Raw genomic sequence first — 16,390 nt, forward strand, 5'->3', positions numbered from 1 at the left:
AGTACTGTAGGACTACTTTATCATTCGTCTATTACCACAGAGCCTATCAGCGCCCTTGTTACCTCCTCCAGGAGGTATTGTGATCGCTTTGCTTTGTGTGTTTGCATGTTTGTTTGTTTGCGTGTTTGTTTGTTAGCAAGATAACTCAAAAAGTTATGGACAGATTTTCATGAAATTTTCAGGAAATGTTGATACTGGCAAAAGGAAGAAATGATTACATTTTGGTGGTGATCAGTGGGTGGGGGGGTGATCTGTCTTGGCGGAGGTCTTCGCTCTCCAAGTGCTTTTCTTGTTATATCATGTATAGACTGGTATCCTGTAACCTTTGACCCTGCTGACACAGTACTGTGGTAATAAGCATCACACATGTGCCTATCCTGTTACAGGAAAAGACCAGGGGACCAGTTAGTGGAAGCTGGTTTGTGCACCTACTCACACTTTCAGTTTCAGCATGCAGCCAAACAACATGAAACATGGTGTCTGTTTTGCATCATATGAGGAATTTGTACTGGTTTTTGATGAATATAAAGCATCCAGGCGACATGGTGGTGGAGTGGATAGCACTCTTGCCTCACAGCAAGAAGGTCCTGAGGTCCTGGGTTCGATTCCAACACCAGTCGGTGGGGATGGGACCTTTCTGTGTGGAGTTTGCATGTTCTCCCCGTGTCTGCGTGGGTTCTCTCTGGGTACTCCGGCTTCGTCCCACCATCCAAAGACATGCACTGATAGGTTAATTGGTTATTCTAAATTGCCCATAGGTGTGAATGTGAGAGTGATTGTTTGTCTCTATATGTTCAGCCCTGCGATGAACTGGCCAAATGTCCAGGGTGTACCCCGCCTTTGCCCATAAGTAGCTGGGATGGGCTCCAAGCGTGCCCCGTGACCCTAGTGAGGATAAAGCAGGTTCAGAAAATGAATGAATGAATAAATCATCCACTGGGACAAGGTTCAGAGTACAGAATTCAGATCATTTGATTGGCCCTGTGGTAATAGACAAACTGATATATCATGGCAGTAGCTGCTGCCATATGTTCATGTGAATCAAAAAGATTTTAGAATCTGGTTTTCTTTTGTCGTTTTTTTCTAATGTTTTCTGCCCGTATCTCATTTTTTTTTAAGTCATCAAACAAAAGTCTGCAACATCAACAGCAGGGGTGTCAAACTCATTTTAGTTCAGGGGCCAGATTCAGCTAAATTTGATCTGAAGTGGGCCAAACCAGTAAAAGAATAACATAATAATATGTAAATAATGTCAACTCCAAACTTTTCTCTATGTTTTAGAGCGAAACAAGTAAATTTACATTATGATAAGATTTACATCGACAAGCTATCCTTTCAAAAGATGTGAATAACATGAACAAACTGAAAAAATAAATGTCATTTTAACAATATTCTGCCTCAGTTTATCATTTACACGTACATTATAACTTACAGATCACAGTGGATCTACAAATACACCAAACATTTAATAACAAGCAGAATATTGTTAAAATTGTACTTACTTCTCCTAAGACATTTCAGGTTGTTCATATTTATTCAGGTTATTCATATTTTTTGTGAAATTATACTTTGCTTTAGTGTAAATACATGAAAATATTTATGTTTACAAAGAGAAAATTTGGGAGTTGTTATTATTTATATGTTATTATGATAGTATTTCACTGAATCCCGCCCACTTGAGATTGAATTGGTCTGAACCTGAACTAAAAGGATTGTTAATATCTTAGTGTAATTTTTGCATTTCACAACTTCATCCCAAGGGCCGGACTGGACCCTTTGGCGGGCCGGATTTGGCCCCTGGGCCGCATGTTTGACACCTGTGTTGTAGAACCTGTTAGGAACTTTTTTTTTTTTTTTTTTACCAAGCACTCATTGTAGAGTTACACATACATATGTTGAAAATATCCCTATCTCCCAATGATAAAGAATCCTTTTAAAAATTCCTGGATCCAGACAGCGATCCGGATCATTCCACAACTTCATTTCACAACTTCATCCCAAGGGCCGGACTGGACCCTTTGGCGGGCCAGATTTGGTCCCCGGGCCGCATGTTTGACACCTGTGATCAACAGAATCAAATGTGGACAAATACCAATATAGACAATCACGCAACAACTGTGCAACTTTCAAAGATCACATCTGGAAGAAAATGACATCACTTAAGACATAAACTGCACAGTCAATAGGCAAATGTATATAAATATATACTTTTTTCTTTTACTATTTACAATAAATACACATTAATTTACAGTTACAGATATGACGTATGCATTACAGTAAAAACAGTGCTGAATTCTTCAAAAACATGACAATTTCTTAACACACACGGATTAGTAAAGGTGTACATCATTGATTTGAGTTTGCATTTCAGCACAACTTGAAATAACAATGTTCTCCCTACAAACCAGAGTTCCACATCCCATCTCTGCACATAGAACCCTTCAGTGCACAGTGACGCGTATCAAAGCGCTTCGTCCTTCCTGTTAAGTGTTTCTGTTCGGTCGTCTGCTGGTGGGTCCAGCTGTCACTGGCAGCCGCACTCGTCCACTATCATGTCCTCGTGGTGTCGCAGGAGCATCTCCCCGCTCTCGTAGTACAACATGCTCAACGGGCTCATTCTGGTGGGGGCGCAGCAGGGAGACGCCACTCTGTCCGGGTGGTAGTACTTCAATAAACTCTGTGAAAAGGAGACAAACAGGCAGATGTAGCTTCATAGAAAAGGTGATAACATTAGAAATAACAACAGCCCAGTCCACACTCATGATGATGCCAGCCCAGCCAGCATGTCCATGTGGGCCCCAGAGGGGTTACATTTGGACTGCATATAAGGGTCCCATGTGGGTTTGTCTGCAGTTTCCATGGTGACCCCACATGTGTTTGCCCATATCAGAATCAGAATCCGAGACCTGAATATCTCATATTATTTATTCTTCACACTGTTTTATCCCATGATATTTATCTTTCATGTCATTTGCACTACTTCTCATGTTATTTGCGATACTTAAATTAAGTTTAAAATACTTTTTATTTTTTAATGTAAATATCTGTGCCTTTTACTGATATTTGTTGTTGTTTTACTGATATTTTTCTGTAAATTCTTGCACTGAACCTGAGAGCTTTGCCTTAATTTCGTTACACTTAGTACAATGACAATAAAGAGATTCTGATTCGGATTCTGACTTTGATTCGGATTCTGATCACATGTGGGGTCACCATGGAAACTGCGGACAAACCCACATGGGACCCTTATATGCAGCCCAATTGTAACCCTTCTGGGGCCCACATGGACATGCTGGCTGGGAGATATGAAGGTTATTCAGTTCTATTTGCCACATTTTGAGCACAGATTTTTCACCTCATTTCAAACTCTTAATGTACTACTTAAATACATTTGTCTTGTAGCGATAAGTAGAGTTAAGCACACTGTAAAAAAAAAAGTGTAATTTAACAGAATTTTCACTGTTTATTTTACAGATTTTTCCTGCATTTTCAAGATAGAGGAAAATATCAATGAAATTACAAAAATAGACTGATTTTACACGTCAAATATAAAATAACATGAAAAAACTAACTGTGAATAATCATAAAATTTAAATTTTTTAAGAGAATTTTTGTCTTTTTTCACAGAAAAATACAGTTAAAATACATTTGCAAATGCATCGTAATTTCACAAATATTTCTTTTCTATTTATGAGATTAAACTGTTAATTTAAAGTTTAATATTGTAAAAAAACATAATAAAACAAGGTAAAATTACTGACAATTAACCGTAAAAGAAGTATTTGTTCTGTAAGTTTAACAAGACTTGTTTGTTAATTGACAAATATCTTGTGTAATTACAGGTTTCACAACAAAAATGTTGAATAAATGTGTTTTTGTGGATGTATAACATGTTTAAGTACTGATAAACTGTCAAAATAATGTTTTTATCAGTGGATTGTACAACTTAGTCTCACTGAAAATAATTTGTATATGTATTTATAGGTAATTTGACTGTTTTAATACATGAAAATATTCTTTATTAAACATTAAAAAGTCAAAAAAAAAAGCAAAATCTCATGTAAAGTTAGGGCAGAAAACTGTATTTTAATTATGGAAAATTACCGTATTTTTATGAGATGGTTATTTTCTGTTATTTAACTATATTTTTTCGATACCCCTGCTGCCGGAATATTACCGTTTTTTAATGTTTTTTCTTTTCTTTTTTCTTTTTTTTTTTATAGTGTAGTCATTTTTAAGATTAAAATGACAATACATGTAAACGTGTGATACATATAATGTCTCTCATTTCAGATATCGCCTCAATCTGACAGCGATCATCCAACATCTCACCAAGAATTACACATTATAGAAACAATCCACAAACTGGAAACAGATGATTGAGTCAGACTTTTTTTTTTTTCCTTTCTTCCCCTTTTGAACTCATCTTGTGATAAATGATCAGGTTTATCTAATGTCTGTACCTAAAACTTGCAGCTCAAAGTAGCTCCATTTTAATCAGAAACAACAATAACATGGTGCAACAATACTGATGCTTTTCTATTAATAATGATGGCAGATATAATAATGTATCAAAAGTTTTACTGCAGTGGATTTTTGTGGTATTAGTAACAGATCTATGTACGTCTTCCATCACTGTCTATTTACTGTCCATCTGTTGGATTTATGAGCAGCACAAGAAGAAACACTGTTCAACTCCTGAACGCATCAGTGGGAATGAATGTGGAAAAGAACTACAGATACAACACACCAGCAGAAAAAGAATCTATCTATCTATCTATCTATCTATCTATCTATCTATCTATCTATCTATCTATCTATCTATCTATCTATCTATCTATCTGTCTGTCTGTCTGTCTGTCTGTCTGTCTGTCTGTCTGTCTGTCATTCTTCCCTCCCTCCCTCTTTCCTTCCTCCTTCCTTCCTTGCCCTCCTCTCCCCTCCCTCCATCCTTCCTTCTTTCCTATCTTCCTTGCTTCCTTACCCTCCTATTCTCTCCCTCCCTCCATCTTTCCTTCCTTCTTTCCTTCCTTCCCCTCCTCCTCCCTCCTTCCTTCCATCCTTCTTTCCTTCCTCCCTCCCTCCCTCCTTCCTTCCTTCCTTACCCTCCTCTTTCCTCCCTCCTTCTATCCTTCCTTCTTTCCTCCCTCCTTCCTTCCTTCCTTACCCTCCTCTACCCTCCCTCCTTCCATCCTTTTTTCTTTCCTTCCTTCCCTCCCTCCCTCCTTCCTTACCCTTCTCTTCCATCCTTCCCTCCTTACCCTCCTCTTCCCTCCCTCCCTCCTTCCCTCCTTCCTTCCTTCCTGCCCTCCCTCACTCCCTCCCTCCTTTCTTCCTTCCTCACCCTCCTCTTCCCTCCTTCTTTCCTTCCTTACCTTCCTCTTCCCTCCTTCCTTCCTTCCTTCCTTCCTCCCTCCCTCCCTCCGTTTTTCCTTCCTTCCTTCCTTCCTTCCTTCCTCCCTCCCTCCCTGCCTCCCTCCCTCTCTCACCTGCATGTAGGCATGGTTGGTTGGATTCAGATCTTCTCTGAGGGGACTAGGGCAGGAACCTTCACAGCGGTATGCGTTGTATCTTTTGGGAAAGATGATCCAGGACCCCCATCCGATCTGATTGAAGTCCACGTGCAGGTCAACTCTGCGGCACAAAGACTTTTCGCCGCCTCTTTTGGACACCTGTGGGCTTTTGGCTGTTTGTTCTCGCTGGCCTCGTTTGCTCCTGCGTCTCTTTGGCCAGCGGGCCTTTTTGATTTCAGCGGGGGACAAGAACTTGGATTGTTCAGCTGTGTAGAGTAAGCTGGCTTTGGCCTTTGGGTTTTCATCTGAGTCGGTGTGTGAGAAAACGACCAACAAGGCCCGGTCGCTCACGTCCTGTTCTCGTCTTGAACTCCCCACAGGCTGATCAGGAAATGACAGGTCTCTCCTCATTTTTTCCTCTCTCCTTCTTCTTGACATTTGTTTTCGTGGCTGTCTCGCTGGGGACTTGTCCCTGAGCCAGGTCAGCAGAGGGCTTGTCATGTTAAACACTCTCCAGCTCTGGGATGAAGTGACCAGTGATGGTTCAGTGAGCAGACCCACCAGCTGCTGCTGTTGGCAGGGCCTGTGTGAAAGGCACGACTGGCCGTGCTGGTGATAAACCTCCACAGAAACGTTGGAAACACTCAGTGTCCGAGGAAGCCTGAGTCTGAGCTCTGCTGCCTGAACCTGTTTGTCTAGCAGCAAGGTGTGGAGGTCAAAGGTCGCAATCCAGCGCATCTGCCTGTACGTCAAACCTGATGTAGAGAATAGGAGAGAGAGAGTTTTAGACATGAACGGATAGTGAAACAATTTATGTCACATGATTACAGGGGTTGGACAAAATAATGGAAACACCTTAAAAGATCAACAAAATATAATTTAATATGGTGTAGGTCCGCCTTTTGCGGCAATTACAGCCTCAGTTCTCCAAGGTATTGATTCATACAACTTGTGAATTGTTTCTAAAGGAATTTTAAACCATTCTTCAGTTAGAATACCCTCCAACTCTTTTAGCGATGATGGCAGTGGAAATCGACGTCTTACTTGAATCTCTAAAACTGACCATAAATGCTCAATAATGTTGAGGTCTGGGGACTGTGCCGGCCATACGAGATGCTCAACTTCATTAGAATGTTCCTCATGCCATTCTTTAACAATTCTAGCTGTATGGATTTGGGCATTATCACCTTGAGGTGAAGGTGTTTCCATTATTTTGTCCAACCCCTCTACACATTCATTCATTCATTTGTTGTTTATTTGAGCGTTTACAGAATACATGCAAATTCAAAATTCCAAAAAAAAAAATCATTCATCTACACTCGAAAAGGAGTGGGAAGACGAAAAACTTATTTAATCCCACCCCCATTCTCATCAAATAACTTATCATAGTAACATTTTAAATACTCCTTCCTGTCCTTTGACTTCAAGCCAGAACAATGGATAAAACAGGCACATACCAAATTAGAATAAACTCATTTGACAGTATTTACATTATAGAACCAAAATGTGTGTAAAAAAAAAAAAAAAAAGAAACAAAGTACATTCCTGGTGGTGTTACCACGGGTAACAGTTAACCGTCAACTTACATGATAATAATTACATACCAACAATGGTAAAAACAAAAAACTACAATACCACAAGTGGCAAAGAACAGCAATAATTACATACCAACTATGGTAAGAAAAAAAGAAAAGAAAAAAACTACAATACCGCTAAGAGTAAAGAGCAGCACATTCCAGCAATGGTAAGAACAATACCAGAAAGTAATGGACAACACAGACCAACTAGATTACACATTAATTGTACTGCATTAATTATTCAAGTGAATTTATTAAATGTGTCTGTATTTAATTCTGTTTTCATTAGGTATGTGACTGCTGCTGTTAAGACCCAAATTAGACCCAAACAGATACTGGCAACCAAAACCATCTACGGATGTAAACTGTTTAATAACTTCTGATTCACTAATTCTATCAATACGTGTAAATAATTGATGTAAAATGCAGTTTGTCGTCTTTTCATGGTCACCAGATATGACCCATTTGGACGTTCAGAAGCTCTGTATTGCATGTGGAAACACCGTCATCTTCTACACCATTGATTCACCAGTAAAACCCATGCAGTTGGATCAATGACAGTGGATGGACACACTTGTTTTATGTTCAGTTAATGATAGATTTTACTGAAAAAGTCACTTTTTCTTGATTTCTTTTTTTTTTTTTTTATATATAATAACCCTCAACTTTAATCTAAACTTTTATGAACATCTTTATGATCAGTACATTAAATTTTGGAAAATACCTGATTTTTCACTGGAAACATGCAAAATACAGAGGATTATTTTAGAATAATTGGCGACAAATCACTTAAGAAAATCATTTAGGAAATACCATAAAAGTAGCACTGGGTTTTTATGGTTTAAAATAGCTAAAGAATATAAACACAAATATGTCTGCAAGTTAAATTATTTTCACCCCCCCAGTTTGTGTTTATGGTTTTCCTTTTTTTGAAACGCAACAAACAAAAAGATGGAAAAAGACAGAACATTTCAGCTCAGATATATTATATATTTACAGGTTTCTTTCATGTCTCTATTATATAAACCATCCTACACAGAATAGCAGAGATGTTACCTATGCGCAACATAAAATGGGCATGTATTTTATGAAAATAAAACTCAATTGAACTGTTGTCCAAATTAAAAGATCAAATTTTCAAGCACAGAATGGTTCACATCCTGTAGACTTGCCTTTTATATTAAATTATTTTAAAATTGAATGTGTTTTGTGATCTCAATATTTTTCACATTCATAATCTCAGAACTATCGCTTTTTTATTTTTGATTTTAGGTATTTCGCAGAATGAATGCAGTTTTGTTTGTTTGCACATTGTTTTCTGTGTATAACCACCAATACTAGTGGAATTAATAAGGTTACTTGTATTTTATTGTATATTTTTGACATATCAGTTGATCATTTAGTCTTTAACCCATAAAGACCCAAACACCCAAAATCCAATCAGGCCAAAATCATTTACTGATATAAAAATTTAAATAACTGCTGTTCCACTATTCCTAGCAATACATATCAATAACTGGTGTAAAATGCAGTTTGTCATCTTTTCATGGTCATCAGATATGACCCATTTGGACGTTCAGAGGCCCCGTAGTGAATTTGGAAACACTGTCATCTTCTACAACATTGGTTCACCAGTAAAACCCATGGAGTTGGATCAATGACAGTGGACGGTTCAGTTATTGAAAAAGTCACATTTTCTTCAGTTTTCTCTATTTCTGATATAATCATCCTTACCCTTTTTCTGAGCTTTTTTTGGACATTTACATTATCAGTGAATTAAATGTAGAAAAATACCTGATTTTCACTGAAAAAAAAAAAAAAAAAAAAAACAGAAGATAATATTACAATAAACGGTGACAAATCACTTACAGACAGTTAAATATAGAGAAAAATTCAGTTGGGAAATGCCACCAAAGTAACATTGGGTCCTTATGGGTTAAATTTTTAAACCCTGGCAAAAAAAATTCATTATATTTCCCAGTGCCCAAGGACTCAACAAAGAAATCCACATAAATAACATCCACCACCCAAACAATTTCTTAAATTTTTGCTTCCAAATGACAACACAAATGATGAGTTATAGGTAAAATACTCCCCCCCTCCTCAAAACTGCATCAGCTTTCACTTCTTTATCTAAAAGGGCATTGTTCATTTAATTTCATTTATTTCATTCATGGTTGTGCATTTCATCAGCAGACATTCAAGAATCATCAGGTAAACAAACATGTACACACCCATGCTTGAAAAGGAGCAGGATGAAGAAAATCTTATATTTCCTGCCCCCTTCTAAATAATAACCTTAATGGTTAGCCGTACACAACTAGCTATAAAATCATGTTGTATAAAGTCAGACAAACCAAACTAAATACATCCAAAGATAATACAAAATGAATACAAAACCAAGTGCAAAACTACATGTCCAGAAAGTACAAAACAGGTAAATATATACCTGATGAAATGATGCAAAAACATTATACCAGACCAAAATAAGTACACTGTAAAAAATGACTGTAGAATTAACACCAAAGAGTTGTAAAATTGCTACATAAAAAAACTGTAAGTGACAAAACAATGCAAAGTTGTTTATTTGAAAAGATTTTTGTGTTAACGATTAAATCAAATATAGCTGTAGTTTTTACAGGAAGAGTATGTGAACAAAACCAGATGTGTATGTAGAAATGATGGATTTCTATTGTTTTTAGAAAATAAAACTGTAAATTGAAAAACAATGTGGTACTGTTTAAATTGCAAAGACCATAATGTTGAAATAACAGCGTATTTGCTTTTTTTTAATATTTGTATATATCAACGTATTTGCTTTTTTTAATATATGTATATATAAAAAAGTCATAAAAAAGTAAACATTTAACAATGTAACATTTTAAATTTGTAAATTATTGGGTTGGTAGAGTTGGTAGAGCGGGTCGTCCAATAACCAAAAGGTTGGTGGTTTAAATCCTGGCTCAGACTGTCCATATGTTAAAGTGTCCATGGAAGACACTGAACCCTAAATTGCTCCCAGTTGGACCTGGTGGTTTTGGAAAGTGCTTTGGACACCATGAAGGTGGAGAAAATGTGCTAAATAAGTGCTGTCCATTTACCGTTTAAATCTACATGTTTAAAATGTTAAATCTACATGTTTAAAATGTTAAATCTACACGTTACTCTGTAAATATGTTTACAGTTGGATGTGTTTTTTACAGTACTGTTCTGGAAACCACAGCTGCCAGTTTTTTTCTGTAAAAACAACAGGATTTCTTTTACAGTGTAAATAAATATGTCACAAGATGCAAAACAAATACGATGCAAAATGTAAAACTTATAACTGTTCATATAATCTCATTGTTCTTTATACACTTTTTTCAGTTGGAATATGTTTTTACAGTCCTTCAGCTCATTATAAAGACAATTCCAGAGTTTAACACCCACCACTGACACACACATCTGCTTCAAAGTTGTCCGTGCACACTGGTGCTTGAAATGACCTTTCTTACACTTTAATCACTTTAACCCTTTCATGCATACTGGTCACTACAGTGGACAGTTATTCTACAGCTGTTCTCTTATATAGTCATTGTTTTTGTTGTTTTAGTTCCATATCAGCCAACACAATGAACATTTATGGATCATCCCATACACTGACATTCATACCATTACTGTAACTTTGCTGTTCTTCATAAATCTGATCTGCAGTAACATGTTTGAGTGCAAAAAAAATGCAAATTGTTATTAGATTGTAATTAACAGGATTTTTTTTTTTTTTTTTTTTTTGCATATTATTTCAATGAAGTAAGTAATGACTAGTATTAGAGTATGTTAAAATGTGAGAAAACATCAAATTAGCAGCATTAAAATGTTTTTATTTAATAGTTTTCACACAGTATATCAGTAAATCCATATTTCTTTGCCTTTAAAATTAAACACATGGTGTCCAGCTGAGTGGACATTTTTGTATTTGTAACTCCATGAAAAATAGGTTGATGGAAAAAAAAATTAAATCACATTTTTAAAAATTTTTTTTATTAAGGTTCTCATAAGTCATGCATGAAAGGGTTAAATCACATTTTTATTATTATTATTATTATTAAGCATGAAAGGGTTAAATCGCATTTTTTGGATTTTTTTAAAATTTTTTTATTAAGGTTCTCATAAATTATGCATGAAAGGGTTAAATCGCTTTTTTTTTTTTTTTTTTTTTTTTTTTAATTAAGGTTCTGATAAATCATGCATGAAAGGGTTAAACCGTATTTTTTGGATTTTTTAAAAATTTTATTTCTTTATTTATTTTTGATTAAAGTTCTCATAAATCATGCATGAAAGGGTTAAATCGCTTTTTTTTTTTTTTTTTTAATTAAGGTTCTCATAAATCATGCAAGAAAGGGTTAAATCGCATTTTCTGGATTTTTTAAATTTTTTTTTAAATTAAGGTTCTAATAAATCATGCATGAAAGGGTTAAATTGCATTTTCTGGATTTTTTAATTTTTTTTTTAAATTAAGGTTCTAATAAATCATGCATGAAAGGGTTAAATTGCATTTCCTGGATTTTTTAATTTTTTTTTTTTTTTTTTTTGATTAAGGTTCTCATTAATCATGCATGAAAGGGTTAAATCGCATTTTCTGGATTTAATTTTTTTTTTTTTTTTTTTTTTTGATTAAGGTTATCATAAATCATGCAAGAAATGGTTAAATCACATTTTCTGGATTTTTAAAATTTATTATTATTTTTGTTTTGATTAAGGTTCTAATAAATCATGCAAGAAATAGTTAAATCGCATTTTCTGGATTTTTTTTTTTTTTTGATTAAGGTTCTCATAAATCATGCATTAAAGGGTTAAATCGCATTTTCTGGATTTTTTTAAAAAAAAATTTGATTAAGGTTCTCATACATCATGCATGAAAGGGTTAATCATGTAAAATCTTCTCTGCAGTAAATTTGTAAATGCATTCATCACTGGCTCCACATAGGTCTTCAGAAAAAATCACATGGCTCTAGTTCAGGACAAACAGGTTGTAAGATGAATGTTATTGTGATTCAAAGAACAGGTGTGGTACAGATTCATCCAGTGGATTAAAACTCCTTAAATATTTAATTTGTGGATTGTCTGCTGCATCAGCCCCATTGACTGTTGATCAAAAACCCAAACCGTCCTTCAGGTGTTGACCCTGCCTTCTGCTATTAATCCACTCAAACCAAACACGGGTCGAAACTAATCATTTCACCCATGCCTGCCTGTCTTGGCTTCTGCATATCCTCAGTCAAACAAACAGGTAATAACTCTGACACCTAGAAGCAGAGTGGAATTGGATTCAGCTGCAGGGAAGAGGGGGGGGGGGGGGGTCCTGTGTGCGCTCCACTTGTGCCACCATTAAATCCCCGACTTCTAATCTAATCAGACCAAGTGTGAAAAAGAACTAAGGGAAGTTGTTGATTTGACCTAACAAGAGATTTGTATAGGGGGATGTCTGGCAGATACCTAATCAACATCAGCTATTTAAGAAAAAAGAGGTTTGCTTTGAGAATTAGAGAGAAAACCAGCCTTTTCACACGCTGATCCCTGCCTGGTCCGCCCCCCCCTTGATGTGGATGTGGATTGAAACCCTCTGAGGTCGTCTGGCATGCAGCTTTGACAGCACAACTCTCCAACATCCCCAAAAAATAAAGAAAAACTAACATTTTTTTGTGCGCTTTTGAGAGACGTTTGACTAAATAGTGCTTGGATTTGCGCAAAAACGCATCCTTTTTGGGTTTTTAGCCCACACATTTCCCATCTTCTCATCTGAGGTGCAAAAAACCTAAAAATAATAATAATAAATAAAAAGTTAAAAGAAAAGATAAAAATACTTACTTTTAGCCATCACGCTCTTTATAGTGTCCGCCCGTTTTGCGCCAAACTGTTCCAAAGTATCCAAAGGTCTGGAAAAGTTTGACTTCAAATTCCTATAGAGGTGAACCATGTATGTCGGCAGGTGATACCCAGTCGATCGATCCATGAGAGAAAAACGATGCAGAGCCCTGGTATAAACTCCATCTTTGGATTTGTGGATCCCTTGTGCCAGCAGGACCAGCAGAGATGCGTGCAGCGCAACACGCAGTGCTCCCAATGAGCGCATGTTTGAGGCCGAACTAATGACAAATTCCTCTGCTGGGAGATTAGGGGTGTCTTATATATACCCTCACCCACCCCCCTTTTCATGTTTAACAAGTAGCTGAGAACATTAAAGGAAATTGACATGCGTCCTCAAGACTTGTTACCTGACAGCTCATCATCCATTCACTTGGTAATGAGGCGCCTGGGTGCGTGTTTACAAGGAGCGCACATTTTTGTTTGCGCCATGTTCTTTGGGATTCTGCACTCCACAGTCCTCATCCTTGGACTAATTGTTTCTGCTATTTAGCTACACTAATTGTTAGGCTTTTCCATAGTGTAATGCAGTCTATTAAACATCCCAGCAGACAGACACTTTAAGTGCACTCCAAATACGCATTGTACCATTTACGCATCAATTTACGCAGCATCAGTTTTACATTTACGCATCAATTTCTAGGTGAAATATTGTATTTTCACGCATTAGATTAAGTTTTAACCCAGTTCTGCTTTTGTGGCAGTTCCTAAATAATTTTTTCTCTCCATTTAACCTTTCTGAAGTAATTTAGCTCCATTTGTTATAACATTGTCATTTGAATTTTTGAATTTTCAATGGAAATCAGGTATTTTCCTGGATTTAATTCACTGATTAGATTGATGTTCATAAACACTGTAAAAAATTACTGTAGAATTAACACCAAAAAGTTGTAAAATTGCAACATGAAAAAACTGTAAGTGACAATACAATGTAAAGTTGTTTATTTGAAAAGATTTTTGTTACAACGACTAAATCAAATATAGCTGTAGTTTTTACAGGAAGAGTATGTGAACAAAACCAGATTTGTATGTAGAAATTATGTATTTCTATTATTTTTAGAAAATAAAACTGTAAATTGAAAAACAATGTGGTGCCGTTTAAATTGCAAAGACTATAATGTTGAAATAATGGCATATTTGCTTTTTTTTTTTTTTAAATAAAAGTTATAAAAAAAAAAAAAGTAAACATTTACAATGTAACATTTTAAATTTGTAAATTAATGGGTTGGTAGAGTTGGTAGAGCGGCTCATCCGATAACCAAAGGGTTGGTGGTTCGAATCCTGGCTCCGACTGTCCAAGTATCCATAGAAGAGACTGAACCCTAAATTGTTTCCAGTTGGACCTGGTGGATTTGGACACCATGAAGGTAGAGAAAATGCGCTAAATAAGTGCAGTCTATTTACCATTTAAATACACATGTTTAAAATGTTAAACCTATATGTTTAAAAGGTTAAACCTATATGTTTAAAATGTTAAATCTACATGTTACTCCGTAAATATATTTACAGTTGGATGTTTTTTTTACAGTATTCTTCTGGAAACCACAGCTGACAGTTTTTTTCAGTAAAAACAACAGGATTTTCTTTACAGTGAAAGCTCAGAGTAAAGGTTATTATATCAAAACCACTGTTGTTAATTTTTGCTCATTAATCATTACTTGTTTAAAAAGTAATCAATTACTTTACTTAGTTGCCCTCTATGGAGAGCTACTTTTTACTTTACTTGTTACTTTTAATGTTGCTGGACTTTGGGCAGAACCACATATCTGTTCCTGAATATGTAGGGGGACATAAAGTTCTACTATGGAGGACATAACAGGTACACTGTAACAAGGACACTGTGAAATGTACAGTGACTTGCTGGCAGCAATTAGCAAGTAAGTTGCTGTATTACATTCTACAGCATACTTAATGTATATTAAATTACGTTACCTGTAAAATACTGTAATTGTCATTACAGTACCAATCACAGTACTGTAATTGCTATTACAGTACTGTGATTGCTTTTACAGTACTGTAATATGGTGATGTATTTTGTATCACAGGAAATAGTGGACTACTGTGAAATGGGAATTTGGGGTATTTTATTGAATACTCCAAAACAAAACAAGCACTCAACTTTTTGTATGTGATAAGCACATACATTTTAGATTTACATTTCTCATGGAACCAATAAAAGCCATTCTTGCTTTTCTATCTTTTGCATGGTGAGTAAAAATAAAGAACTGCTATTTGAGGTGATAATTTGGATTTTTTTAAGTAATACAGTTGAGAAAATGTTATGGCGAAGGAATGGGCTGTCTGATGGTGATGTAAAAAATGGGAATATCCTTTATTTAGTGCCCTCTTGAACCAGCATCTACATCAACAGTCATTTGCCAGACTCCATGGGTTTTACTGGTGAATCAATGTTGTAGAAGATGATGGTGTTTCCATGGTAACTACAGAGCCTCTGAACGTCCAAATGAGTCATATCTGATGACCATGAAAAGATGACAAACTGTATTTTACACCAATTATTTACATGTATTGATAGGTTTAATGTATCAACAGGTAGTAAACAGTTTAGGTCAGCAGATGGTTTTGTTTGGGTCTTTATGGGTCAATAATGAAGGTCCAGTATAGTGACATAAGTAATAATAGATTACTTCCAAGCATTTATATGTAAAAAGCCATTTTTTGTTAATTCATATATTTGGTTCATGGCATTTCTGTAGGGTCTTAAAATTTATGACTGCATATTTTAAAGAATATACTTCCATCACTTATTGAATATCATCTGGGTGGTGCATCTCTCAGTATAACTTGGCATCATCGGTAACATGGCTATGTAGTCATTTGGTCTTTGCTGAATCTCCGTTGACTTTTATCCTGAATTTTGGAGAATTACTGGTGGAATTGAACTAAATATGTTCCTAATGTAAACCTTGGTTCCTTTAGTGTCGCATTTCCATTTTATTCAGCTATTTTAACCCTTTCATGCATGAATTATGAGAACCTTAATCATGATTTTTTTCCCCCATTTTAATTCCTCTTTAGGCACGAAAAAAGAACCAAAACAAAACAATGCAACGCAACTGACAGCTTTTTATGAACCTATTCTTCATGGAGTTGCAAAAATGTCCACTCAATTGGATGTGATGCGTTTAATTTTTGAAGCCAAGAAATGTGTATTTACTAGTATACTGTGAAAACTATGAAATAAAAACACTTTTAATGCTGCTAATCTGATGTTTTTTCATATTTAAACATACTCTAATACTAGTTATTACTCACTTCGTGGGGATAATATGCAAAAATACCCATTTTGTCAAAGAAAAAAATGATAATTACAGTCTAATAACAATTGATTTACACTCAAACGTCTTACTGCAGATCAGGTTTATGAAGAACAGC

General features: G+C 35.7%; 1 protein-coding gene across 1 annotated transcript; it reads right to left on the reverse strand.

The window, feature by feature from the left end:
* Positions 1–2,264: 2,264 nt before the first annotated feature.
* On the reverse strand, positions 2,265–13,202 carry ndr2 (nodal-related 2). The gene is made up of 3 exons (XM_030122008.1): positions 12,938–13,202; positions 5,490–6,268; positions 2,265–2,677 (listed from the first exon to the last, which is right to left on the reverse strand). The coding sequence occupies exons 1-3, from the start codon at positions 13,200–13,202 to the stop codon at positions 2,525–2,527; spliced, it is 1,197 nt and encodes a 398-aa protein (XP_029977868.1). The 3' UTR covers positions 2,265–2,524.
* Positions 13,203–16,390: the final 3,188 nt, after the last annotated feature.

Source organism: Sphaeramia orbicularis, chromosome 19, assembly GCF_902148855.1.
Source record: "Sphaeramia orbicularis chromosome 19, fSphaOr1.1, whole genome shotgun sequence".
Taxonomy (NCBI): Eukaryota; Metazoa; Chordata; class Actinopteri; order Kurtiformes; family Apogonidae; genus Sphaeramia; species Sphaeramia orbicularis.